Raw genomic sequence first — 26,210 nt, forward strand, 5'->3', positions numbered from 1 at the left:
CAGGAATTGGTTCAATTCTGCTACGACCTGAGTTTTCTTTCCTCATTGTTCATCAGGTCAACCAAGTTTTAAAGTCCTCTAAACTGTATCACACTGCATATGAAAATAAGTTCATGTTGAAGACAAAGTGGAAATGTATCAAATACCTAAAAACGGTGAATCGGTGAAAACCCTCCTGTTGAGAACCTCTGGTTCAGTTTGGGGAGGTGGTGTGAAATCGTCCTGGAACACTGCCTGTTGTGACAGGAAGTCTCTCAGATGGAAATCCCATCCAATAAGAATATAAGTTATAGGATCAACCACCTGGGCTGCAGGTGAAGGGGGCCAGAGGCTGGGGGCTGTGTTATTCTGTGTCAGCTCTCACCTCCACGTGGGCTTGAGCTTCAGGTGATGATCCCCTGCTTTGGTGTCCTTGACTCTTCTTAGTTACCAGTGCTTCTAACTCGTAGTCCCTGAATCTGGGATATCGGTAAAAACCGATGTGTTGTGTCATATGAAAATTTTAACCTGAGAAATTTTTTTTTTTCCATTTTGAGTAGAAAGTGAAGTCCTTAGATTTTTATGGTCCAAAGAAAGAACACTGTTAGTGAGGGGTCTTGAATTGGGGGTTCCTCCCCAGGAGTTCCACATGGACTCTTTGCCAGAGCTCGCCTAGGGTAGACACAAAGGAAATGGAACACCAATTCCTGATGAAAAACACCACGTACTTTCCAGTCCAGTAGGTTCCTGTCTTAATATGCTGAAGTGATCTCATCCAATATGAGAGACTTTCACATTCCGGTTTAGACCATGTCAATCTTCAAAAAGAAAATTCCGAATTAAACTTCAGGAAGGATTCGGATCACAGGTTTGGTGGGATGTCGTATATTACCTTAATAAACATTTTATTTGGATAAATCTTCGGGTGCTTTTTAAAACGAGAGCTTAACATTTTAATGGTGCGATTGCCATTTGAGGACTAAGGTATTAGAAAAAGTTCTTTCCCTCCAAAACTCACATAGATTCCATTATTCCAATACTTGACTGTCATAAAAAATCTTTCTTATCAAGGTGACATTTCCTTGCCTTGTACTTTTATTCTGAACAGTATTTTCCCTCTAAATTTGCCCAAATAGAGGCTTATGTGTTTAGGACCTACAATTTCTTCCATGATCTTACATATTTTATCTCCTACAAGAATATTTAGAAAAATAACAAAAATAGCAAGCCGTTTTTAACAAATATATTTTTATTGATTTCAGAGAGGAAGGGAGAGGGGGAGAGAGAAATATCAATGATGAAAATCACTGATCAGCTGCCTCCTGCACGGCCCACACTGGGAATCGAGCCTGCAACACGGGTATATGCCCTGAGAATTGAACTATGACCTCCTGGTTCATAGTTTTGATGCTGAACCACTGAGCCACGCTGACCGGGCAACAGAAAGCTGTTTTTATGCAATAATTATTAATGGGATCCTTGGAGGCAGGTTGAAATTAATCAGCTTTCTTTTCTAGACACCCAGAAGGTTTACCGCATCTTTTCATACTTTTATTGAACAGCATTTCAATTGAAGATAGATTATCATTCACACCAAATAGCATCTTAAATCGCCATACTTTAAGAACTTAAAATCAATTGTTTTTCAAGTTAAGCTCCTTAAAAGAGCAAATTATGTATTTTTTACCTTACCTGGTTTTAGTTGAAACAAACTCTTTTTTTCATTTGGGTCTTCTTTAGAAAAAAGAAACAGGACACATTTCATTTTTTTAAAATATATAGAATAAACTTTGTTTTTATTATAGACATGGATCAAAAATAAAAGTTTTTATGTACATATAACATATAGTGCAAACAAAAGGCTTTTAAACACCACGATGGACATGCTGTTGGAAACGAAAGGAGATGGATGATGGGGTTAAGATGGTCGTCCTGGAACGGCAGGAGGGGGTCGCCTAGTGAAAACAAAACAAAACAAATAACAAAAAACCCACACACACAGATGCAGAGGAAGCACACTATGTTTGAGTTACAAAACAAATCCAAATAAGAACATGCAAAATTATCCCACAAAAGTCCAATTCAAATTAGACCAAAAAAGCATGCAGACACATGGGGGACACGGGAGAATGCCATGTGGCAGTTAGCTGTTCCCAGGATTTTTTTCTGGTGATCAGCAGTGTGCTAGATACGAGCCATTTGAGTCCACTCCAAAATCTTATTTTGTGCCATGTAATGAGGAATCCATGCAATCGCATTCAGGAGAACTGGGCACAGTACCAGAGCCAAATACCTTCATGACTCAAGTATTTGTTTCCCACCCTGACTTTGGGACATTCACTTATTTCCAAAGGTTTCCATAAATGCTGTGCAATCTCCATAGGGGGAGAGGGAGTTGATATAGAAATATGACAGGTGACATTTTTTTCAAGATGATGTCAAATGAGAAGGTGTCACAAGATCAAATGAGCTATGTAATTACAATGCAGAAAATGTGAGGATTGAGGAAAGGATTTGCAAGTAAGAATTTGCTGCAGGTGAATATCCTGATGTGATAGCCTTTCCGGGCCGAGGGAAACTACAAGGTGAGGCCTGGCTCATGGTGCTTCATTAGACATCAGCCTTTTTGGGTGTTTCATGGCTGGAGAAGGTTCAGCCAAGTCTCCAGCACCAGGCACAGCTCTGGTTTCTGGCAGTATCTACACTTCAATTTCCTCTTTCTAACTAAATCGGGAACAGACTCAACATTACCGCAAGCCATGAGCTGGGAGGTTAGCTCGGTTGGCGCCCTACCCTCTGCGGGACTTGTCTGGGGCTACATGTTCAACAACATACTCACTTCCGTCTTACTCTTGTAACACTTCAGTGAGTGGAGCAATGAAGTCTACAAAAAAAACAAACAAACACAAAAACTTATTTTTATCTTCTCTGAGATGTTAAGGAGCCAAAATGATGGGGCTATTTCTGAGCAGTAGTAAAAAAAAAAATAAATACCTCACCTCCCCCAAGTCCAAGACCATTTTTCCTTTGGTCCAATTTAAGCTGCCTACACTAAAGAGGCCTCCCATCCATATAAACTTGTCATTGGTACCTAACCTTTCAAGTGAGGAGGTGTGTGTGTGGGGGTCTGCAAGCCTTGAGCTGTGGAAATCCAGGTAATGGGTGTCCCTGGTGTTCTCATGAAGAAAATAGAATTAAATTCCAGGCAGGCTCAATGAGATTTATTACTGCCCAGCAAACAAACTATTTTTGTGTTCTGGAGGGCTTTGGGACACTTTAATGACCTCAGCAGGGTGGGAAGGCGAGCTATTAAACTGAGCAGCGAGTCCCCAGTGCTGAAGGGACATTCTGTTTGCATTTGCCACAGCGTTTTTCTGTTGGAGTTACTTTGGTGTTCTAACCCAGGCACAGGGCCAGAAACTCCATGTCTCGGAATACAGGGTAATCCCCCCAAATATAGGGTTAAATCTGAAAAGACAGAAACATCAATTGAGCTATCAGCTGTTAAAGTGTGTATACATTTTTTGGGGACACCCTGTATATTTCACCAACAGGGAGAATATCTGCTTCCAACCTCAGAATGACATTTATCCCCTCAAACAACTCTGTCTTTTCCTCTTCACTTATCCTGGGTCTAACTTTCCTCTCGGAGTCTGTTAGGTCATGGATCACAGCAGTTTGGGCTTTGCTAGTTCCTTTCCATTATTTTCTATATATTGCTTGCGCCATGCTGAAGTGCTTGAAGGCGAGTCCTGAGATTATTTGGACCTTTTATATAAAGAGTTTCAAAGGTACCTGATACTTTTGCCGCCTCTAAAATAAAAGTCGGAGGACTATATTTGAATACTGAGTAGCTAACAAATTTCAAAGCCCCTCATGGCAGTATTCAACATGTGAGTTAATCGACCTAACCAAGATGATAATGTCAGGTTCTACCTTCTTAAGCTTTCTGAAAAATAACTTCCCAGAATTGTTCCGCCAGAACAGGAAGGTGAGGAGACAGGAAAAGCTGAGTGTGGAACACGGCATAATTCATACAGAAAAGACTCAAGTATCAGGGAGAGTGATGAGTCACCCCAGTTCTCTCGGATCTGCCTCAGGGCTGCCATCCGGCCTCACAGTGACATTCCTGTGGCAAGATCCCCGGCAAGGTCTTCCTCAGGACATTTTTCTTTTCTGTCACAATCTCACAAAACCTTCTCTGCTTGCTTTCTTGGCCCATCATTCAGGGAACTTAACATCCTAGAGCAGCAGGGAGCCTGAAGTCTTGGGCAAGTGGGACAAGAAAGGCCATGCAAATAGGCATCCTTCTCGATTCTTCTCTGATGCTCTTTTATTTGAAATCAGCCTTGATCCTTTCCTTTATGAGAATAAAATGGGGGTGATGGAATTTTTGAAGGAGCTCTTGTTTGGAGAGCTAGAGAGAAAAGGTATTGAGAATTATCTGTATCTTCCACAAGGCTCGCTAAGACTCACTGCGTGCACCTCTCTAAACTGCTTCATGCCGCCTGTTCCCATGTGGCCTTCCTGCTCAGGTCCAAACACTCCTATGACAAAGCACCAGAGCTCCATAGGACTGTCCTACGCTGGGAGCGCTGGCCGCTCTCACAGGTGACCGTCTCTGCTGGGCTGGTCACACCCAGTGCTTTTCCCCGCCAGCCTGTGAAATGCTCTGTGAACAAACTATCAATGGCCAAGTGAGTCTGAGAAACACGGAGACACTAACCCTCTCCTGGAGGCTCACGATGCAACCTGATATTAACACTCTGTACAGTCTTCCCATAACAACACCACCACGTAATAGAATTTTCATTTAACCAGGTACATTTAACCAAGAAACCCATGTGTGTGTAAAACATTAAAATCTCATGGAATGCACTCTGGGAAACTTCAGCCAACATTGCTTGCACGTATTCTAGTTATTAGGCACTGCAGTGTGAAAGATCACTACAAATGGTCTTCAGAGTGACTGTGGTAGGTGTGGGTTGCACTATAGCCATCTCACCCAAACACCTGGTGAGTTTCTCAGTATGCAATTCAAAGATTCCTGCAGAAAAGCAAGATTCTGGAAAACTGAGAAGATATTTACACGGGTGCCAGTACTATTATAAAAATAAAAATGGAAATTTGTCACATAGTTACACTAAGGTCCCTTGGTTTTGGTAATTTCTATTAGAAACTATTCTGAATGAAGAATCATGCAGTAAAGCACACCCCCCTGCACAGCACCCCACACACATGCCAACACGGCTCTCATGCTGACTCCCTCTCCAGTAAGCAGCTGCCTTTGAAGGCAGTGACTGATCCACGCGTGGGAGATGTATGAGACAAATAACCGCAGGACAGCAGGAATTAGCACAACAGTCTTTCCAATTCATCTTTTCACTGTGAGCAGATCCTGAACACAAGGAGAGTAAACTAGCACCTGCCCCCCAGCCGTACCATTCCTTCTTGTCTCTGCTTTTGGACAGCACAATCTGGGACTATGCATGTTGGTAAGGGACCAATTCTCAAAACTCTTAATGATGAGTCCTTTATTCTCTGGAAACACAGGAGGACAAGGATGTGGGTAACTACTGAATACTCTTCCATTCTCTTAACATTGGGGAAATGGAAGGGGGTTAACGTGTCCCTTTAATCCCCAGTGAGTAAACGATGGAGGCCAACTATTGAGTCAGGAACTCACTATTTTCTGTAAGACACGCCTTCTGTGGATCTAACAAATGGGCAAAGTATTCTTCTTCCCTCTGCTTCCCAGGTTTTTCATGAACACTTCCTTTGCAATAGCAAATGTCATAGTGCCTCTTGGCAGGTGTCACGTCACACCCTCCATCTGACTAAGGTTTGGGCCCTTCTCAAATCTAGTCCAACAATGATTTCAAATCAGGAAAAAATCTCTCCCACTCTCCTGCCTTTGATTTTTCCCATTTGCTGCTCCCTTTAAAAATCTTGTTCTTCCCCGAATCAATGACAGTAATGCCAAATGTTATTCTCCACGTTGGTAATTCTGGGCCAATTCGATCAAAAGAGTTAGAAATATTTACAAGTCTCAGATCTTTACTGTTATGCATAGAAATGACTCGAATACATACAAAAATGAGGAGGGGGGAGTCCTTCAAATGTTATCATTTATTTCAGGTTCAGAAATACAGCTTCACATTTTCACAACAGGTACATGTGACCTTCACGACTGATACAGGCTTTAGGAACTGGCTTCAAAATTTCCATTTGCAGAGTCCATCCATATACCAGTATTAAGAAACCTCAAAGTGCCAAGAAGACAGTGGAAAGTATTCTGGCTCAAATTAATCAAAGACAACAGCAGAGACAAGATTTTGCTTCTGTATACCGCTTCTCCATAAAAAGGCCGAAGAGGAATTTGATTTAAAAAGGGGAGTGGAAATAACATAGACAAGCAAGCAAAACACAGGCTGTACACATGAAATCCAACTCCAGTGCAGTCGTGGTGAAGTTTCTGGTTGGCGGGAGTAATTTTTATCACATTGGCAGCAGACAATGCAAGAGGTTAGACAGAGTAATTTTCATCATAACTTTCCAAACATTACATAATGAGCAAAGTTGGAGGGATTCAAGGATAAAAATTAGAGAAATGGATGCCTTGAGCTGAGCCAGGCGAGAAACCCAGACCAGAGAAGTGGAAGGTCTCATGAACATACCAGAATGAACAAGTCTTCAGACAAACAAGAGACTGTCCTTGAGCTTCCCCTCTCTCATTCTCACACATTCACACATTCTTACACATATATACCAAGAGCAAAGCTTATACTACATATGCTTCAAAATAGTCTTAAAGCTCAGAATACAGAGCACCACATAATTTTAAATGCACCAACTAGACAGGATGACTTAAGATTACCTAGAAGACACATTTGAGCTTTTAAGAAAGGACTGAGTGATTGAGTGAACTCACAATTGTTTCTCTGAAAACCATCTAACTTCCTTCACATTCAACTCTCAGTTCAGAGCTAGCAGTCCTCTGGGTGAAATGCCTTGAGTTTCACATAGTATCTCCTTTCATTGAGTTCCATAAATAGAGACCTCTATGTAGGATTTAGTCTCAATGTTAAGGAGATTCCTGTCCATTTCAAATTACGTTGTTTTCCAAATACAAAAGTGTTCACCTGAAAAAGGGGATTCATGACCTGTCTCCAAAATATTAAGAAACTTCTCTTCTGCATTTTTAGCCAATTTATTCAGAGAGATCCATTGCTTTTATTATATTACTGTACCCCTCTATTTTTTTAACCTTTACTGGAAAGAAAATATGACTATGTAGACCAACTTAGCTGTTTAAAAGTCAGCTCAGCAACCCAAGGATAATTAGAGATCGTAAAGGTAGGCTTCCAGGTCTTACACTTCTGATGGAACTATATCAGCAAAGGCTGTTTCTTCTTAGATAGCATGCTGTGATTTAGATACAAATGCCTGTGGATGTTATTCCACCATATTGTCATGGTAACTCTTAGCTTTGGGCCTCTCAGCATGAATACAATCTGGATAAAATTTTGTATGCCTCACATACTGTCTGAGAAATGGACCACTGTTGTTACAGATTATGGCAGACTCTCCAAAGCACAGTTTAAAAAATCGATTCAGACCCACACATACAAAACACATATATACATACATACTTATACCCATACACATACATACAGTGCACATACAATCTACACTCATGCTTGTGGCATTTTAACAAGGGCTTTTAAACCTACTTATCCAAAGGGGCACAAAATACAGCTACTTACAGAAACAAACTGACTGTGTATATACTGTTACACATAAAGACACATGCATAGAAAAGGTGTTTGTACACGGAAAACATCAACATTGATCACATACTGGTATTAGGTCCCATTTCATATTTGAGAATTATGACTGATGCTATACTGAAAAGTCATAAAATTAATCTATAGGACTACTTTTTAATCCTAAAATTTTAATCCTAAATCAGAAACTGGTTTCATGATAATGTTTTGGAATAGATGAGTTTGCATCTGAACACGTAGGCAATTTGTTAATAAATAGACCCCACTGCTCTTCTATGTTATAAAACACAGCTAAAAGCAATAATCAGAAGAGTAATTTTGGTAGATGATTTCTGGAAATGCAATATAGCTGTTCTGAATTAATACTATTTCAATAATCTGTCCATAGTTGAGTAAATGTTTATTCCAAATTAGTCAATAAGCATGCAAGATTTAGCATGTGACAATAAAATAGATTGACCTATCAAATAGACAGTTTATTTTTCCAATTCCTAAAAAGCTGTGTATTTTATTTTGTTATGCTAGACATGACGAAGTTCCATCTTATAGAGACCATATCAGAGTTCAGAGGAAGTTACAATAGACCTGAAGTGGAATGGAAAACACTCAGGAAGCTCACTGAGCTACATTCCCACCTTAAGGCCCGATATGAACACTGTACTTCAAACTATACACACCCTTAGTGTTCCCCACTTCATTCACATTGACATCTCCCTCTAGCGGGATGCAAAACTCTGGGAAATGGGGTTAATGCTAACCATGCGACACTGTAGCAAAATAAAAATATTCTCTAACACGACGACTAAAATTCCAGGAGAGGCTAAGTCTCATCAGAAATAACTCGAACTAGAATAACTAGAAGAAAAACAGACCCACAAAGAGAGACAGTTGGGACAGTGAAACTGTGTGATTATACTGAGAGCAAGGGCCAAAGAGGACAAACGCCATTGTTTATGACTGCATAGGATCAGGGGAAAGGAACTTCGAAAAAGAATCTCCCATTTTCTCTGACACGGCTTGTGCTGATCTAAGAACACGCCTGTGGTTATCCACAATATTTTCCTTTAACAGAAGGACATTTTTGAAATACAGCAAAACGCAAAACCACATGTAGCACAAAGCCAAACCCTGGAGTATATGTTCTGGGAGCTGCCTATTTTAGAGAATTCAAAGGAAGAAGCAAAGGGAATCCTTAACAGAGAGGATTTTATAAAAATATCTCACTGTAGATTATTTTACTATGAATGTTTACTTAACATATTTCCATTTAGCTATGACACTATTTTAAAAAGAACATGTTTCCTTCACAGAGAGTTAATATTTTTTCCAATGGAAAAGAAAAGATATAAGAAGATTTAGGGTGGTGATCTTTATACAATCACATAACTTAAGAGATGAAATGGCCTTTTTATGAATCTTGAACTCTCTGAGTTTTGCCTAAGTGGGCTAGCTGTAACCTTTTAGAATAAGTTCAAAACAATGCCATTTAGCTTGGCGAGTTCTCTTTTTAATAATGGTTGAAAGTTTTTACTTCATACTTTATGGGTGCCTGCTTTGGGTATAAACTACACAGGAAATTAAAGTTACGTTAACATACAAATCATGTTTGCTACTTTCAAAGTGAGACATTTCAGTTGGTGAAAACTGATTTACTTCTGCAGAATATGAAATAGAGTCTCGGGACGCCGCCGTCCAGTGAATACTTGGTCTGCTGTCTGGGAACAGTTAGCAGACAAAATTCCAGTTGGCTTCTGGCTGTTTCCTATGTGCTAATCATCTGGTCCTAGGTCATCGAAACTCAGCCTCCAGACTGAACTACTAACCCCCAGGTGAAAGGGCCCTTGTAAATTTCAGAAACGTTACAATTTGCCCATTTGCTTTGGATCTCAATGTCTTAATGCCATTTTCTGGAATGACCTGGATAAAGACTCTGAAGTTGTCTAAGTGACTTTTCATTTTATTCCAGGTTCCACTCCTTAAATATGGTTATCCCATAGTGAGGCTCACGATTCGTGAAGAAAGCCTAGAATGGATAGAAAGTTACTTTAAGCTTGTTTTAAAGGTGGGATAAATTTTTACGTAAGAGAATTACATATCAGCAGAGAGAGGAATATTTTTGCTCCAACCAACAAAATAAATAAATCAACTGGAGTTAGTGTCTAAGCGTAATCAGCCATGCCTAAAATTAGATGAATTTGAAAAAAAAATAGATATTTTCCATGTCAGCCTCACTGTGACCTAGGAGGAGGTGATTATATAAATGAATAAACAAAATACATTTTCCAGATGCTTGTAGAGATGTGATATTTTGCTTCTTCCTGAATTCTAGTCAAATCTATTGACTGCCTACAGAAAAACAAGCTCTGAGTCGCTGGCTGTTGAATGTGCTTCTAGCATGAAACCAAACACACTGGCATGAGGGGAATCCCTCTGGAGCAACCAAGGCAGTAACTTTTCCTTTGAGAATGACCTCGCGCTTCTGGAAAAGCTTTATTCTTAAGAAATCCCAATTAAAAAAAATCACTTCCCAGCAGTCTTATGAAATAGAGAGGAAGGAATGGATCTAAACAGGTAATTATGGAGTAGACAGAAACATTACTAAACAATACCATTTCTGTCAGCCAAAACCGAATGTGGCACAATAAATGTGTATGGCTTAGGTCTAAGCCCACCATCTGATATCTCTTAAGAATTATATTTAATGGGCTATCTGGAAGGTAACCTGGGAAATTTCTTGTTCAAAGAAATTTCAAATATATGCCAGCGTAGGCATATAGTCCTCAAGGTGCAGGGCTGCCATACAAACCTACCTTGGTTGATACAACATAGGAAGGATCGAAGGGTCAGCAGTTTCCAAGAGTCAAACCCCAATGGTTTGACATACCATGAGCAATGCAGATGAGTGACGGATGCATTAGTAAAACTGGTTACTTGTCTACTGATGTCCACACATGCGACTACTCATGATTTACTGCAATGGTTATCAAATATGTTGCTTTCATATAATTCATTAGTAATTAACTGCCATGCCAGACACTCCGTTTAGTCTAATAAGGAGGATTCTAGTGGACGGATTATAGTGGGACGAGTTGGTGATGGGGGTGGTCTCCGGCTAGAAAGAGAGAAAGAGAAAGGTAAAGAAACAGGTAGACTATCTAGCAGAAGGCTGCCCCGAAGACACTGAAGAAGAGCCATTGCCCACATGCTCATGCAGAGACAGGCCAGCAGGAGTGGTTGCCACCTGTGATAATTTTAATACTGTTAGCTTTCATTCACCCATCATTTTTTAAAATGAAAATGAGGTGTTTTTCATATGCAAATCTTTCTGAAAACATAAGTCATCCCTCCCAATAGTAGTGCAAATATTAAGTCATTGAAAAACCATCTGAAATATACTGCATATTCTCAGCCAACTGTACTGTGTAACTCTAAGGTATAGTCTAGGAACCAATGATAGGCCTTAGAGAACGAGGGGTTTTGAATTTTTATTTTCCTTTATGTAATATCTTCCTCTTTTTCTCATTGTCAGGATATTAGTGATCATTTCTCATTGACTTCAGCAATTGCTTTCTCCAATTTGTTCTGTATTGACATCTAATTGGCAGAAAACCAGAGAATCAAGGGTTTTGGAGTTCTCTACAATAAGTGTAAATAGGCTCAGGATGAGTACCCAAGTATCTGAGCACCAGAGTAAATTGCATGACCTCTTGTTCCCATTTTGGGTCCTAGAAATTTTATTATTAGTAGTAATTTTGCTCACTTTCTAGTTGGTAATGGTGTTTCTGATAGCTGAGGTTGCTGAATAAACAAACTCACGATAATGTAATATTATTGTACCTGACAATCTCAACTTTACCAAGTAATATTCTTCATTTCCTGATCTCCCACATTTATTTCTTAAGTGTATTAATAAGTCTTTGTGTGTGTAATTGGCTTCGTATGTAGTATCTTGGGGAGTGATTTTTTATAACATACCAAATTCAATAAATTCTATAAATTAACACCTTTCTTCTTGATCAAACTCTCCCATTGATCTCATTGGTCTCCCCCCCTCCCCCTTCTCCCAGAAAGACCTCTTCTTGAATGTCATGGAATTTCCTTCTATATTGGAAACACTACATTGACCAAATCAAATATCCTTTCTCAGGTATAAAGAAGGGAAGTTAGAAAAGTTGAAGAAAACAACCATGAAATGTTTAAAAAAATCACAAAGCTATAAAATAAAATCAGATACTTAAGGAAAAAACTAAGCAAAAGAGATATTGTTGACTAGTGGTAAAAAAATCAACCAATTAGGCACAAACTCATAGGTATCAGTAGAGTTCCTTCACCTAAAAAAGTCTAAGTGGCTTTAGAAGAAAGGTTTCCTTGTGAAAGTGCATTCCAGCTTAATGTCTTATACTAGTCTTCTTATTAAGCAAGTACTCAATTTTTGAAAGTATAACTGGAGATACTTTATGGGCACAGTAACAAAACGAAACCAACCAATACTAGCTGTTTAATGGCGTAAACAAGTAAGTCCTCTTCCTGCAGAGAGGCTACTGGCTACCATGACCACCTGAAATGTTCTGGCCATTCCCTGCTGGAAAAAATCCTCCCATAATCCCTTTTTTACTTATGACCGTGCAAAATGTCTGTTCTCACTAGCATAGCGCTCATGTTCATTTAAATGGCCATATTTATTTAACTTATGTCCTGAATCTTGAACCTGCATCATTTTCCCCTTCAATGGGAAGGTTCTAGAGGCCAGAGGTCATGTCCACTTAACTTGTTTCATATAGTGTTTAGCTTGTGTTACATCCCAGTATCTTTCTGTTCGTCAACTGGAACTGATATTCATCCTTCAAGACCCGCCTAGGTGAAGTCTTCTCGGATCTCCCTTCCCCTATCTTGATACATTGCTTCTATAGCATATCCACATGACTTGGTATCACATGGAATCCTAATTAGGCTTAGGCTTCTCTTCCCCCTACCATTAGAAGTGGGCTTACTCATCTTCACATTCTTGCAATGTTTATCTTAGGGCTTGTCATTCAGCCATGGAATGTTGGACAATTGGATAAGTGAAAGTTACTCCTAAGGTAAGAAACAACCTATAAGAACTCGTGTTATCCATTGATCTTCCCATGACACAAAAGGTATTTGTTAGTAAATGAGTGCTATGGCAAAACAAACACACACAAAACTACAGTGACGTGTACGATTTAGACCCTTGGAAACTCCACCTATAAAGTATTTGACTGCTCAATTCTTTAGTAGGTGTTTGAAATAAATACTAAATAATAGGCCCCCTGTCCTCATGAAATTTAATAAATAATCATTCTATCTATAGAAAAGTATTCTTAGCAATTAAGCAGTTATTGGGGGAAGGGCAAAGGAGTTGGCCAGAATTTGAACTTAAAGAAGGGAAATTCTACTAGAAGATTCAATAATGGGTTAGATTCAGTTAGGGAATTTCAAATGAAAAAAAATTAATCTTAAACTATAAATTCAGTGACAAGTAGGATACAGCGTGGCACGGTGGACTGGAAATTGTTTCATGCACACATGATAGTTTGGACCAAGGACTACAGCCAAACAGGGAAAGGAATGCAAACTGGGTTCTTTTGTGATCCTTTTGTTCTTGGCTCAAATGTCTTTCCTCAGCCCTTTCTGACCACCATCACCCCAATCACTTCATGATGTTTGTGTATTTCATAGTACTTACCCCTGTTTTTAATTATGTATTCATTTTCTAGATTATTGCCTGTGTCCTCCTAGTAGATTCCTTGAGAGCAGAGACCACATAGTCTGTATTTATTACATGTCTTCAGCATTTAGTATAATGTGCTTAGAAGGCAGTGAATAAATGTTTATTAAATAATGGACAAACAAATATATGAAAAGTGCCAAAACAAAGATGTTTAACCAGGTTAGAGTATAGGCCAGGTCAATGAGTAGGTTCAATGAGTCTGGAAACGTAACACTTTGAGGCTTATTTGAAGCATCAAGTTTATACAGAAAGAATCCAGAATCAGAAGTCAAAAGATGTAACTCCAGCTCCAATAGCCAATTTGTACAATTATTAACTCACTAACTATATCTAAGCCTCAGTTTTCTCATATATGACATAGGAGACTCACTAGAGGACCTATTACATGCCTTCCAGTTATGCATTACCTGCATTATTTATTGAGCACCTACTATGTGTACTGCATTATGCTGAATGATTTTTAAGAACTCAGAATCTACTCCTGGTGGAAGACAAGTGGGATAAAACAAATCTGCAAGGAGTTCTACTATAGCACCCCAATTTAAGTGGGAAAAATAAAGCAAATTTTTGTAATTCAGACTCTGAGAATATGTTCTGGGAGGTTGAAAATACAAAAATGTGATAAAAGGAATGGCAAAGAGGATTTTAACGGTGGCATATAAAACCTGAATGTCGTAAGATAATGCAGGTCTGTAATGAGGTAAAAGAAACCAGAAATTAAGTGATGAAGAATGAAGGAAGGAAGTCAACACTGGGGATAGAGAATAGAAATATTTCAAAACTCTGATGGCCCAGTAACTTCTCATTAACCTCCTCCCCAGTCCTTGCACCATGCTGATGGGACCAGAGAAAGATGACGGTAATAGGCACCCTCAAAGGCTGGACACCAGGAGAATGCAGCTTTCCGCCACGTGCCAAGACTTTTGTCTGTCTTGTTCACCACCATATCCCAGAGCTTAGCATGGTCTTTGGCTCATCCTACATTTTTGTCAAATAAATCAGAGAATCTATCCATTATGAGCTTTTCAAGGAAGTCCCTAGGACTTTCCATTGAATGGGAACAGCATATCTGAGTGGTGATTTCATGATTGAAAGAATGAGAAAGAAAATTTCCATCATGTCCTCTCAAAATAATTATGACTTCTTTAAAATATGCCCAGCTTCAGCTGAAAGTAACCCATATAAGCACTTAGTAGTTAAAAAATCCTACAGAGCCCCTAAATCTCCTGGAAGAAATGAACATAATTTTCTTTCTAAAACAATAACCTTCCCCAATAATCTATACTAATAAAAGGGTAATATGCTAATTAGACCAGACATCTTCTGGACATCCTTCTGGACAAAGCCAGGGTGGCGGGGGCTGAGGCAGAGGCAGTTAGGGGCGATCAGGCCAGCAGGGGAGAGTAGTTAGGGGTGATCAGGCCAGCAGGGGAGAGCAGTTAGGGGTGATCAGACTGGCAGGCTGAGAGGTTAGGGGTAATCAGACAGGCAGGCAGTTGAGTGGTTAGGAGCCAGTGGTCCCAGATTGTGAGAGGGATGTCTGGCAGTCGAACATCCCCTGAGGGGTCCTGGATTGGAGAGGGTGCAGGCTGAGCTGAGGGACCCCCCTCCCCAGTGCACAAATTTCATGCGCCGGGCCTCTAGTCTGTATATAAAACTAGAAAGCAGTTCAGGAGGAGCGTGAAGTTGTTCAGCATGAATTTTCTTAAGTAATGCTAAGATGTCTGCCAACTTCAACACCAGAGAAACGTTCAGGGTTTACTGTTAAGGTTCATTTCATTGGTCTGGTTCCTAACAATTCAAATTTCCAAGGACATTCACCTCATAAGACAGTTTGTTTTGAGCAGAGCGAAGTTATTTGTTTTGTGCCGAGCTTCCCTCAGCTGCTCTTTTAGTGACGGGCTTCATTAAGGAACCCCTCCTATTGAAATGGAGCAGCTTGACTCATTTAGTGTTTATTGAAACACTGTGTTGTGTGTGGGCGGTTTATGGTTACGATACAAGAGCCATGTTTCTGCTTCCAAACCAAAGGGAAAGATGTAATACTTGAGGTTGCATGTGTAGCTGCAGGGATGGACCGGTTACAGTATTTGGGACACTGACAAATTTTGTAAGAAAGTCAAAGGCTCGCACAGGGTGGGTGGCATTGAGGGGGAGAAACTGGCCTCACTGATAAGATGGAAGAATGTGTGATGGGTCTTCTTGTCTCTGTCGATTTTCTCTTAAGAACTGGAAGAACCAAAATTTCATGTGCTCTTCACTGGGTTAGCTGGTTCTATCAGGATGCGAGGCCTATCTTGACATTGGTGGGGAGCATTCACATGGCACATGGCTTTGGTGCATCAGTGTGAGGGGTGAGGTGGAAAGGACCTTTACTGAAATGGCTGGACATTTCTGCCCTGCCCTTATTCCTCCTCAGGATGGGACGTGGGAATTACCAGAGTGGGGAATGTGAGAGCCACTCTGTGTAGCTCAGTGTCCTTCCTTCCCTAGGCTGAAACCAGTATCTACCACCTGCCAGTCAGATTCTTTCTACTGAGCAGTTACACTACGTGTTCCAAGGCAGTGCTTCCCCAACCAGACGGCGCTTCTGAGTTCCCTGGAGGGCTTGTTAAAGCACAGGATTCTGGGACCCACACAGAGTTCTAATGGGGCGAGACCTTTCTAGCATGTTCCCAGATGCTGCTGGTCCTGGGGCTAGGCTTTGAAAACCACTATTCTAAGGCATGATAAATAATTCTGACCTTCTTTTTACTTTAGCAGTTCAATTCACTTGCCAGATAATGTCCCAGCAATAAGAGAAAGTGCTGGAGGGAAAAATCTCAAGAAGGATAAAAGAAATGTGGTGAAGAGACTTTGATATTTTTGGGAATGGGACGTAAGTATGGGTCAAATCGGTCTTAGGTTTATTCTGTAAGGACCAATATACTATGTATACTATGTTTTCTTCATCACCAGAGAAATAACTACTTGCTTAGGGATGCTTGCATAGAAAGCAAACATCTCTAAACATGCATTCCAAATTCTCATCCTTGGAGAGGGTATGGTTGAAGTCCAACCTAATTAGCTAGGTGGACGCAAATTAAAAAACAAACAAACAACACCCTAAGAAAGATATACAAAGATTGACATTTCTAGAGGAATGTTATCTAAGTGGGTAGCTATTTGCATAAAAAAGAATATGGGATAGGCTTCTTTTATATGTTCTACTTATTAAATATAATTGAAGCTTTAAAATACCACTGTCTCAAAAATTCAATCCTATCTAATAAAAGAGTAATATGCAAATTGACCATCACTCCAACACACAAGATGGCTGCCCCCATGTGGTCAAAGATGGCTGCCCCATGTGGACACAAGATGGCCACCACAAGATGGCCAGCAGGGGACGGCAGTTGGGAGGGACCAGGTCTGCAAGGGAGGGCAGTTGTGGGTGATCAGGCCAGCAGGGGAGGGCAGTTGGGAGGGACCAGGCCTGCAAGGGAGGGCAGTTGGGGGCGACCAGGCTTGCAGGGGAGGGCAGTTAGGGGTGACCAGGCTGGCAGAGGAGGGAAGTTGGGGGTGACCGGGCTTGCAGGGAAGGGCAGTTGGGGGGGACCAGGCCTGCAGGGGAGGGCAGTTGGGGGTGATCAAGCCTGCAGGGGAGGGCAGTTGGGGGTGATCAGGCCTGCAGGGGAGGGCAGTTAGGGACAATCAGGCTGGCAGGGGAGTGGTTAGAGGGTGATCAGGCTCGCAGGCAGAAGCGGGTAGGGGCGATCAAGAAGGCAGGCAGGCAAGCAGTTGGGAGCCAGGGGTCCCAGATTGGAGAGGGTGCAGGCTGGGCTGAGGGGCTCCCCCTCCCCGTGCACAAATTTCATGTACCGGGCCTCTAAATTACATTTAGGATAATGGGAGTGTTATACATCTCAGGTTTCTAGGAGCCACAAGAACTTGACATCAACTTTCCCAACGTTTTTTTATCTTGTTGATGAAACAGGTCCAAAAAAAGAAAAAAAGGGGAAGGATTTGTCTACTAAACCACAAGAAATAAGATACCTCCTTTCTTTTGGTTACATTTGGCCAATTTCTTAGAAAACAAAAGAAAACAGAAACTACTTCTGAGTTTTCTAACATTGTGAAGAGCACCTCTCCCAGGGGGTTCTGTTGAACAGACCCCCAGAGCTGCACCAGGCAATATTGACTCTGGTGGCATCAGTGAGCTGGCTTAGGGGTTGCCCACAATATCTCTCTCCCAGGGACTGAAATCCTTGTTTGTCCACAACCCTCTTGAATGACTTAATCCTTTTTAAATTTTAAGGCATGTATGCATAGCTTATCATCTGAATGACATTGTAAAATTCCCATGGACCGAGATTACACCTTGTCCTGCTTACAGCCTTCCATAGCACCTGCAGAGGGCAGCGTCCCAAAGAGCAGTTCAGAGAACATGGATGAGTGAATTTACCCAAGGACAAATCAGACAGGAGTGCACCTCCAGGTGAAGCAGAAAGGCAGCTGGCTATGACCCAGGACCTCCTCTTGCAAATGTCTTCTCTAAGAGAACAGATTATGGGGTGTATTTAAAATGCCAACATTGTTTGCACTTTGCTTCTTATTTTGAGCATTTATTCACAAGACAGGTTTTATATATGTAGAAGGTATAAAGGTAAGTTCAGAAAAATGCTGTAACAGTCATGATTTTGTCCACATGGAAGATTATATTTTATAACTTATTATGAAAAAATATTATAGAATGCTATCCAGCATATTTTTTGGCCTTTTCCATGTCAGCAACAGAGTAAGCCAATACTGTCCATGAATAGTTTACAGTAGAGTTGGAAGGACATAGTACTTGGAGTCCATTCCGAGGGTCTAAGGAATTCTCTAATGTGATTCTTGCTACATATCAGAGCCAGCATTTCTTTCCCCTGTGAAATCAACCCATGACTTTATAATGTATGTCACTGGGAAAGTATGAATCGATTGATGAAATTTGAAGTAGGAATCTAAGGAGGAAAACAGTCTATAATTTTTATTTGATGATACAAACCTATAATATCCTGTATGAATTAGTCTCTGAGGTAAATGGTAATATAATCTATGTTGGCAGTCTTTCTTTGCATTGTCTTAAATATCTGATTTAGACTCCACCCGCAGGGGTGGCACTGATATACCCACTTCTGTGTGGGCGGCAAAAATGCAGCTGAGAGGATGACTTGCCCACATTAGCTCTGCTCAGTTTATGATTCATAAAAAGAATTTTACAATAACGTTCATCCAGGCAAGGTTGACAACAGAATAGATCGAGAGAGAAAGTGTTTGTTTAAATTATTTCTTACAATACACAAAACACTGGGATAATTCCAAAATAAATTTGATTAACTACATTGTACATTAACTCACTCTGTAGTTTTGCATTCCCTCAATGAGCCCTGTTTGTATGAAGATGTAGAGGTACAGAAATAAAGATAGTTACTGCCCAGCTGTGTCTAGTTGAGATAGAAGGAGAGACGAGGAAACAGTGGGACCAGTGCAATGTCAGGATGGCACCTCGGGAGTTGGAGGGACCCCTGGAGTCTCAGCCTGGAGTTGGAAAGGGGCTGGGGATCTAGAAGGACTTTCAGAGCACAGGGAAGGTGGAGGGCCTGGCACTCCAGCACAGGAAACAGTACATGGGAAGAAGAGAAAATGAGAAGTCAGTTTGAGAAAGCAGTGTGTAAATTACTTGCTTTGCTCTAAGTCCTAATGCATAAAGCAGATGACATAGATTTTTAGTTGTATCAAACTATGATTTCTGAAAAGCATTCTTCTTGAGATTACCTTTTTATATTTTAAATCCTGCACTGTCTCACTGACAACAGATAAGCTGTGTAGAAAAAAGAAGATGGAAAGATTGCAAAAAAAAAAAAAAAAGGAGAAGGCAGGAAGATTGCAATGAGAAAGCTACATTGGAGAGAAAGCATGTGGTTTTTAAAGAGAGTCACATATATAAGGCTATGGAATGCAGTTAGGCAGTGTCCCTAACAATGCCTTTTTTTCCTTTTCTTTGTCTCTCGCTCTCCCTCTCTCCCTTCTCTCCCCCCCATCCCCCCACTCCCACTCACCCCCAGCCTCTTTCTTGAGAAATCCCCAAAGAGCTCTCAAGAACTTACATGCTGTAGAAACCTAGTCCCATTGGTGGTAGCTGGGGTAGAACTACCTCTAACCCTCTTCATCTTCTCTGTCCTGTGCCCTTGCCCTCCCCTCACTCTCACCCAGGCACCAGGGAAGGAAGGGTGGGCCCACTCAGCCATCTGGGTGAAGGAGAGAGGCTGGGAAGGAGGTGCTAGGAAGGAGCTTCTGGGAGAGGCAAGCTCCCACTGCTGAGACTCACCACCCTTTGTCATCTTAAATCAGGGAGAAAGGAGAAAGCAGCGAATGTGAAGAAAGACACAGCTCTGAATCTCTGTAACAAAGTGTAACCTTCCTTCCTACCTTGGAGCCTGGAAAGACTCTGGCCCCTTTACAAGAGGGAGCGAGACCCTTCTGAGCATGAGAATCTGACTTGGGTCTCACCTCAGAGAGTGGAAGTATAGAATTAGAGATATGGATGGAAAAGAGAACCTTCCAATTCCCTGTATTTTTTTAAACAACAACAAAAAAACAACCCAGAGCATGAGGAATTTGAAGATTTATGTTGCACTGACATTTCATTTCTGCCGAACCGCGATACCTGGTGGATGAAAAGGCCAGTTTTAAATGCACAGGGTGATATTTTTCTAGTTGCTTGCATCAGTCCCAGGGGCAGAGATGGAGACAAAGAGCAGCCCTTGACTCATTACGATCCCAGCGATTCAAAAATATTCCAGCAGGAGGAGCTCTAACATGCTCTAGCCTAGAGTTTGGATTTTCAAAACCAGAAAGTTAAAAGCAAACAGAAAAACAGAGAGACAGTGTGCCCCTCAAGCTGCGGTCGCAGTGAACAAACATGTGACTAAGTCCAATTAAATGCTCAGTGCGAAGCCAAGGATGAGACTGGCGGGGACAGGACGGCCCACATCTGCTCCGTCCACCCCCCGATGCTGCTAGGCTGGGGCTGGAGCGGGTCCCTTTCTTAGCTCTTGCAAAAGCGGGGGCAGAAGGCTGATTTCTGGGTGCGTGTGGAAGTCATTCTTGGCCTCTTCACGTGTCCTATTGTTTCTAAAAGTGTTCCTGACTGGCTCAAAACCTACATTTTCTTTGGTAGTTGAAGGCGCTACAAAAACTCCTAAATGGACTTTACTCAGTGGCTCGTTGGGCGCTTTTTTTTTAAATGAGGGAAATGCTGTGTTTATAAAAATTGGTGCTAAAAGGGCACGGAATCATATGTCTCCTGGGCCACGTGAAGAGTCTGCAGAAAGAATTGGAGCTTTCTAACACACACACACACACACACACACACACACACACCCAACTGGAACACAAAGAATTCACTCAGGAAAACTGAGTATATGCACTTAGCAGTTATCAGATTTTTAGGGTAAGTCTTTCCATTTTGGACAGTTGTTGTGGGAGCTGACACACTGGGCTTCCAGAAGGATCAGAATTACTTAACCTGAAGGAAATTCTCAACCGACCCCTTTTCATCTCTGGCCAAGAAGAAGTCAAACTTTTTGTTTTACACCTTAGTGGTATGCCCACACTTAAAATTTTTATACAAGCTCCTACAGAAACTTTAACTAGGCCAATTCAGACCAAAAGTCACTAAATAAAGCTAGTCTAGACGGAAAAATCTATGAAAACCATATGTCTTTGAGGCATCTGTCTTACAAAAACTGCCATCGTCCTGGAGAAATAGTTTGCAAAGTTTGCTTTTAGGAACACACTGCTCTAAGGAGCATGGGAGCTGTGCTTAAGACGATGGCGGGACTTGGACGGAGAGAGGAAAGCCACGATGTTTACAAATGAAAGGCTCTCATCTGTCTGTAAACATCGCTGAAAGGAAAGGCAAAGGCAGATGGAATTTCTATCGCCATTATTCTCCAAGGGATCAAAAACGTTGACAGTGTTGTTCCTCCATCCTCCTACAGAATGTGCCACCAGGGGATCTCAAAGCGACTGCGCCCCCGCTCCCAGAAAACTCTTTTGAATAATGTTGTATGTTGAGGCCAAAGAACCAGAACATTTTCTTCTGAGGATTACCTCATCCTGCCGGCCTGCCAAACACAGCGAGCAGGCAGGTGTCCCTCCTAAGTAACCAAAGGCAGACTGTCCTAAATGATGGGGTGTGGGCCTGATGGCGAGTCATGGGAAGTGAAAAGGGCTGGGGTCCTGAGCAGAGAGCATACGGAATGGAGGGATGGTCTAACTCTAAAACCTTGCTTTTCCGATTTAACGCTGCTTTCTGAACTGGAGACAATGGTCTGTGCTACCTTCATTATTCTAGCTACGTATTTTTACGTCTTAGAATGCACCTGAACAGTGGTATGAAATCCTTAGGGGGGAAAACCCCAGGAAATCCAACTTTAATGATAAAAATAACATTTTAACTAAAAACTGAACAGTCCGGGGAAGATGTTGGAAGTATTTATAAATTGTAAAGATTCCTTGTGGCCTTTAGAATATGGTTCTGAGATGTCTTGCTCTACAAGGAAGGGGACTTTGGAACGACAGTAACAATTGTTATTGGCATGAATGTCCATTCCTGCTCAGTCACCTGGATGACTCTGAGTGAACAACAGATATCAGATAGCCACTTAAGGCAAGTACGAAGGGTTATGATAGTAATGAGGGTATTAAAATATTAAAACAAATCAACATTCCTCATTACAGTTTCCTAAACCGTAGGCATTTAAATAATGGAAGGGCACTGATGAGCCACTGGGGTGTTTCTGGCCCATGAATTTATGTCCTGAATGCTCTGATACTACTGTTGTTAGTGCTAAAACTCCACGCTTGCTCCCCCCACCCCCGCTTCCCAAATGGTATGTGGCTTTATTTTGACTTTAGACCCAGATATGTGGAGACAAATTATGGCAGTGGTTTCTCTAGTTAACACATTGACTAATATTTCCTTAATTTTCCACCCCAAGAGGTGATAATTAAGGTAGAACTGGCCTCACATGAAGTTTTATTATTTTAGTTATTAAAGTATTTTCCAACACTACTAAGCAGCAAAACTAAATTCTAGTTGTTTTAGAAATCAGTAGACCTTTTCTTGGGTTTTTATAGCTTCTCATCCATGGTCTGAAGGGAGAGCAAGTGGGCCGACTTCCGGCTCAGGCCCTTGAATGTGACACTAGGCCGAGATTTATTCAAGGGGAAACTTTCGTTCACTCTTAAATTGACCTTGAGAATGATCCTGATATAAGCTTAAAAATACGCATGGTCCAGAATATAGCTTACATAAAAACCCATTGCCAAGGGGAATAATTTCATTTTAGTCTCTCTGGGTGGCAAAGTACCCGTAAAAGTCTTTCTCATCTCCTACTCTCATTAGAGGTCTCATTCTAGAAGAATGCCATATATATGGATCAAAGTACATTTAAACGAAGCTGCCTCATGGAAATCTGAAACTAAATGGAGGCAGTCTTCACACGGTGGAGGCAACTGGGGTATTTGATTGTAAAATAAGGTCATTTTCTATGTCGTATTAAAAGCCACCTGATGTCTTCTCACACCATCTCTCTCCTTCCTGGTTTTTAAAATTGCCATAGAAACTTGGGGATTCACTGGTGATGGTTTATCTAGTTGGTAACTATCCACATCTTCACCTCATTCCCCCTCTCAGTTGGTTCATTCACCCTCCCACACACAAAGGGAAGGAATGAAGCTGATTTCTAGATTTTATATTAACTTGTACACTTACTGGGTTCCTAGAAGAGCAGTAAGAAAAGTATTTACACCTTACCCTATTTTTCTGTGTTTAAAGGGAAATGTTGACTTTAGGAAGATTTGGGATTCTGAACATCTCAAGTCAAGAAGGCCTGGCCTTGCCACTGATGATGAGGGACTGACTAGCCTGTGTCTGACTCCCGCTTCTGCACTTGCCACATTGACGAAGCATGCTCCTTGGACGGGACATGTGTTCTTTGCACCATTCCTGGGAGCTGATAATTCTGACTGGAAAGCAGGGTGGACATTTCCTAGTGTTTATGGGAACAGTTAAAAGTACTTCCAGAAATCAGAGCACTTGTTATTTGCGGTTGTGTCTATCATGTGGCTCTGATGGCTGAAAAAGCAGCGGAGGGAAAGAAAGTACCAGGCCGCAGGGAGGACGGCCCAAATACCTTGAGGCTTCAGACTCTGTCCCATGCAGAGTTTCTCCTATTTTTGGTCAGAGTTGCCATATGACCTAAACTTCCTCTAAATACCAGTAATGTGGCACCAAAAAACACACAAGCAGATTCTCTCAAACCCAAGGCCCTTCCAACACCATCCCCTTCCCCCGCAGTTAAAAATACTGGCCAGACCCGAAGTGTAATATTCTTTTGGCAACAGTATTTAGTAAGGCAGATGGATTTCATTTGGCAACTAAAGGGTATAAATATGTGTTTAGATTTGGAGGTTCCCTCAGACAACGGCTACAATACTCTGGGGCCTGGGTAAGCTAAAGGATTTCAGTGTTAGGCATTTTAGAATCCTATGTTTAGGCAGCAACAAAGAAATGACAAGCAGACAGAAGCCTTGGAGACCTCAGTTAAATCCTCAGCTCCGTCCTCACAGTGCTGGAGGCAGGCACCAAAGCACATTCTGAGTGAAAGAACCAGCGCTTCTATTTTCACGTTTACTTTCCTGGCTGTTTATCGGCGAAAGCAACTCCGGGAACCTCAAGTCCACGTCTAAGATAAGTCAGAGGGAAGGAAAAAGGCCCAACAGCTCCTTCTGGTAATTTGCTGCTTGGGTAAAATTTAAAGGTGATAAAAGCCAGGAACTGTGTTGTGCCATGAAACTGGGAAGACATGGAAAAACATGCCTTCTAACCATGACTGCCCAGACGTGAAGGTTTTCCTGTAAAAGCATTATTTTTCTGCAGTGAGAGAGACAAAAGGGGGCAGCGATAAAGCCAGCTCAAGCTTGTGTGTCTGCTGATAGTGGGTAGTTTTTTTTTGTTGTTTTGTTTTTTCTTTGAGCTGACATCAACTTGTATATAGGAACAGTCAGCAGATGCCGATGGGGGCAGTCTGCTGCTGACTGCCTAGAGGAAGAATAATCGTTTTGGGCATTTTTCTCTGGTCAGTGGCCGACAGCCCGGCTCCCACCCTGGCTGTCTTCCTCTATCAATCTGGTGAAACCTAGGCCAGAGCTGGATATCCTGAGACTCAGAAAGGCTTTGCCTGCAGTGGTTGAAGCTTAGCAATTGAGGGCCTCAAATGGGACAATGCCAGGGTGATTTGCTGCGATTTGTCCTGGGATGAGGAAGCAGTTGTATCTGGTTAACTCAATGCCAGCCACCATGGGGCCACCAGTGGCATACTGTGCGACGTTACTGCTGTCTGCCGGCACTGGTGTTGCTTGTACTTTGCTTCCTGCAGATCCTTTCTTATTTTCCTTCCTTTCTTACTCTCCTGCAACCTTGTGTGTTTGGGAAAGTGAGATAAAGGACACACCGAAGATAGAAAGGCCAAATCAGAAGCCTACCTTGACATACATGCAAAGCTACCGAATTCTGGTCCTCAGAACATTTGCAGTTCTGTTCCTGGGCCGCGTCTACACAGAGCCCATCCTTCTCAACTGTGGCAGATTGGAGACATCTGCGTAGATGCAAGATGCTAGACCCAAGGAGGAGACCACCTACTTCACTGAGGCCAGATAGAAACCAAGACTCAAAGAATGAAACACTCTGACATTACCCACTGATCCTCCTCAGTGAACTATCATGTTACAACCACAGTCACTGAGGAACTAGAAGGATTTTGATGGGATAGTTAATTGAGGGGCTGAAACAAAATTGGACATTTTCTTTAGTGAACAGCTTGTGGCCAAATTTCTGTTTTCATCAAAATATATTAAGCACCATGACAACTCATGTTAAACCTGCAATGAGTTATTAATTACATTGGGGATTTCAGTAACAAATTTTGGAACACAGTAGCCTCAGGAGATGCCTGAAATATTAAGAATCAGGAAGAATACCTCAGAGTTGATTCTATTCTGGGCAATCATACCTTTTTCTTTAAAAAAAAAAAAAATCTTTGCTTGACTTTTAAAGCCAGTTGCTAAAAATAAAAACTGTTCCCTGAAAAAAATTCAAATCCCTAATCATGAATTTATTTGTTTGTTCTTTAAAGGGGAAAGACGGTGGGGAAAACAAAAAGCTCGTGCGTGGCTGAGATGGGAAATCACAAGACGAGTTCATCATCTGTCCAAATGGCACCCAGCTGCTAAGAGGAGTCACACTCTTACAGGGCTGCTGAGGAGAAAGCAAGGCGGGACGTTCCCAGGACATGGTTCGGGGGAGTCAGACACAGGCTAGTCACACGAGTCGCTTAACTGTCCGTGGGCCCTGTGCCCCCGACTTCAAGGTTCAGCTGCTTCATCCTTCATGGCACCAAACCTTGATGTTAGGGATGCAAAGACACTCATAAGAATTGTGGGTTTGTCTTTACTCACACTTTGGGGGACTGGCTGAAATAACAAAACAAAACAAGGAGACCTTACCCGTAAGTGAAAGGGACTCTGTGTTAACTGTCAATCGAATCAACATATGAAATATGTGAAGGGATGATAGTCCATCAGGGCAAGCAGGTCAAACG

The 26,210-nt window shown here is 41.6% G+C and overlaps 1 protein-coding gene across 4 annotated transcripts in view; it reads right to left on the reverse strand.

The window, feature by feature from the left end:
- Nucleotides 1-1,750: 1,750 nt before the first annotated feature.
- Nucleotides 1,751-26,210, reverse strand: part of DNM3 (dynamin 3) — a 386,126-nt gene continuing 361,666 nt past the window's right edge. For 3 of the 4 annotated variants that reach the window (XM_080649441.1, XM_080649440.1, XM_080649443.1), the window contains one exon: nt 6,081-10,878. In XM_080649441.1, coding sequence (XP_080505567.1) covers nt 10,809-10,878 — 70 coding nt within the window. In that variant the 3' untranslated portion in view covers nt 6,081-10,808. Of the gene's footprint in view, nt 1,935-6,080; nt 10,879-26,210 lie in introns of those variants that run through there. The other variant, XM_080649442.1, reaches the window with a different exon arrangement.

The sequence above is a fragment of the Plecotus auritus genome (genome assembly GCF_963455305.1).
Source record: "Plecotus auritus genome assembly, chromosome: 12".
Classification (NCBI taxonomy): domain Eukaryota; kingdom Metazoa; phylum Chordata; class Mammalia; order Chiroptera; family Vespertilionidae; genus Plecotus; species Plecotus auritus.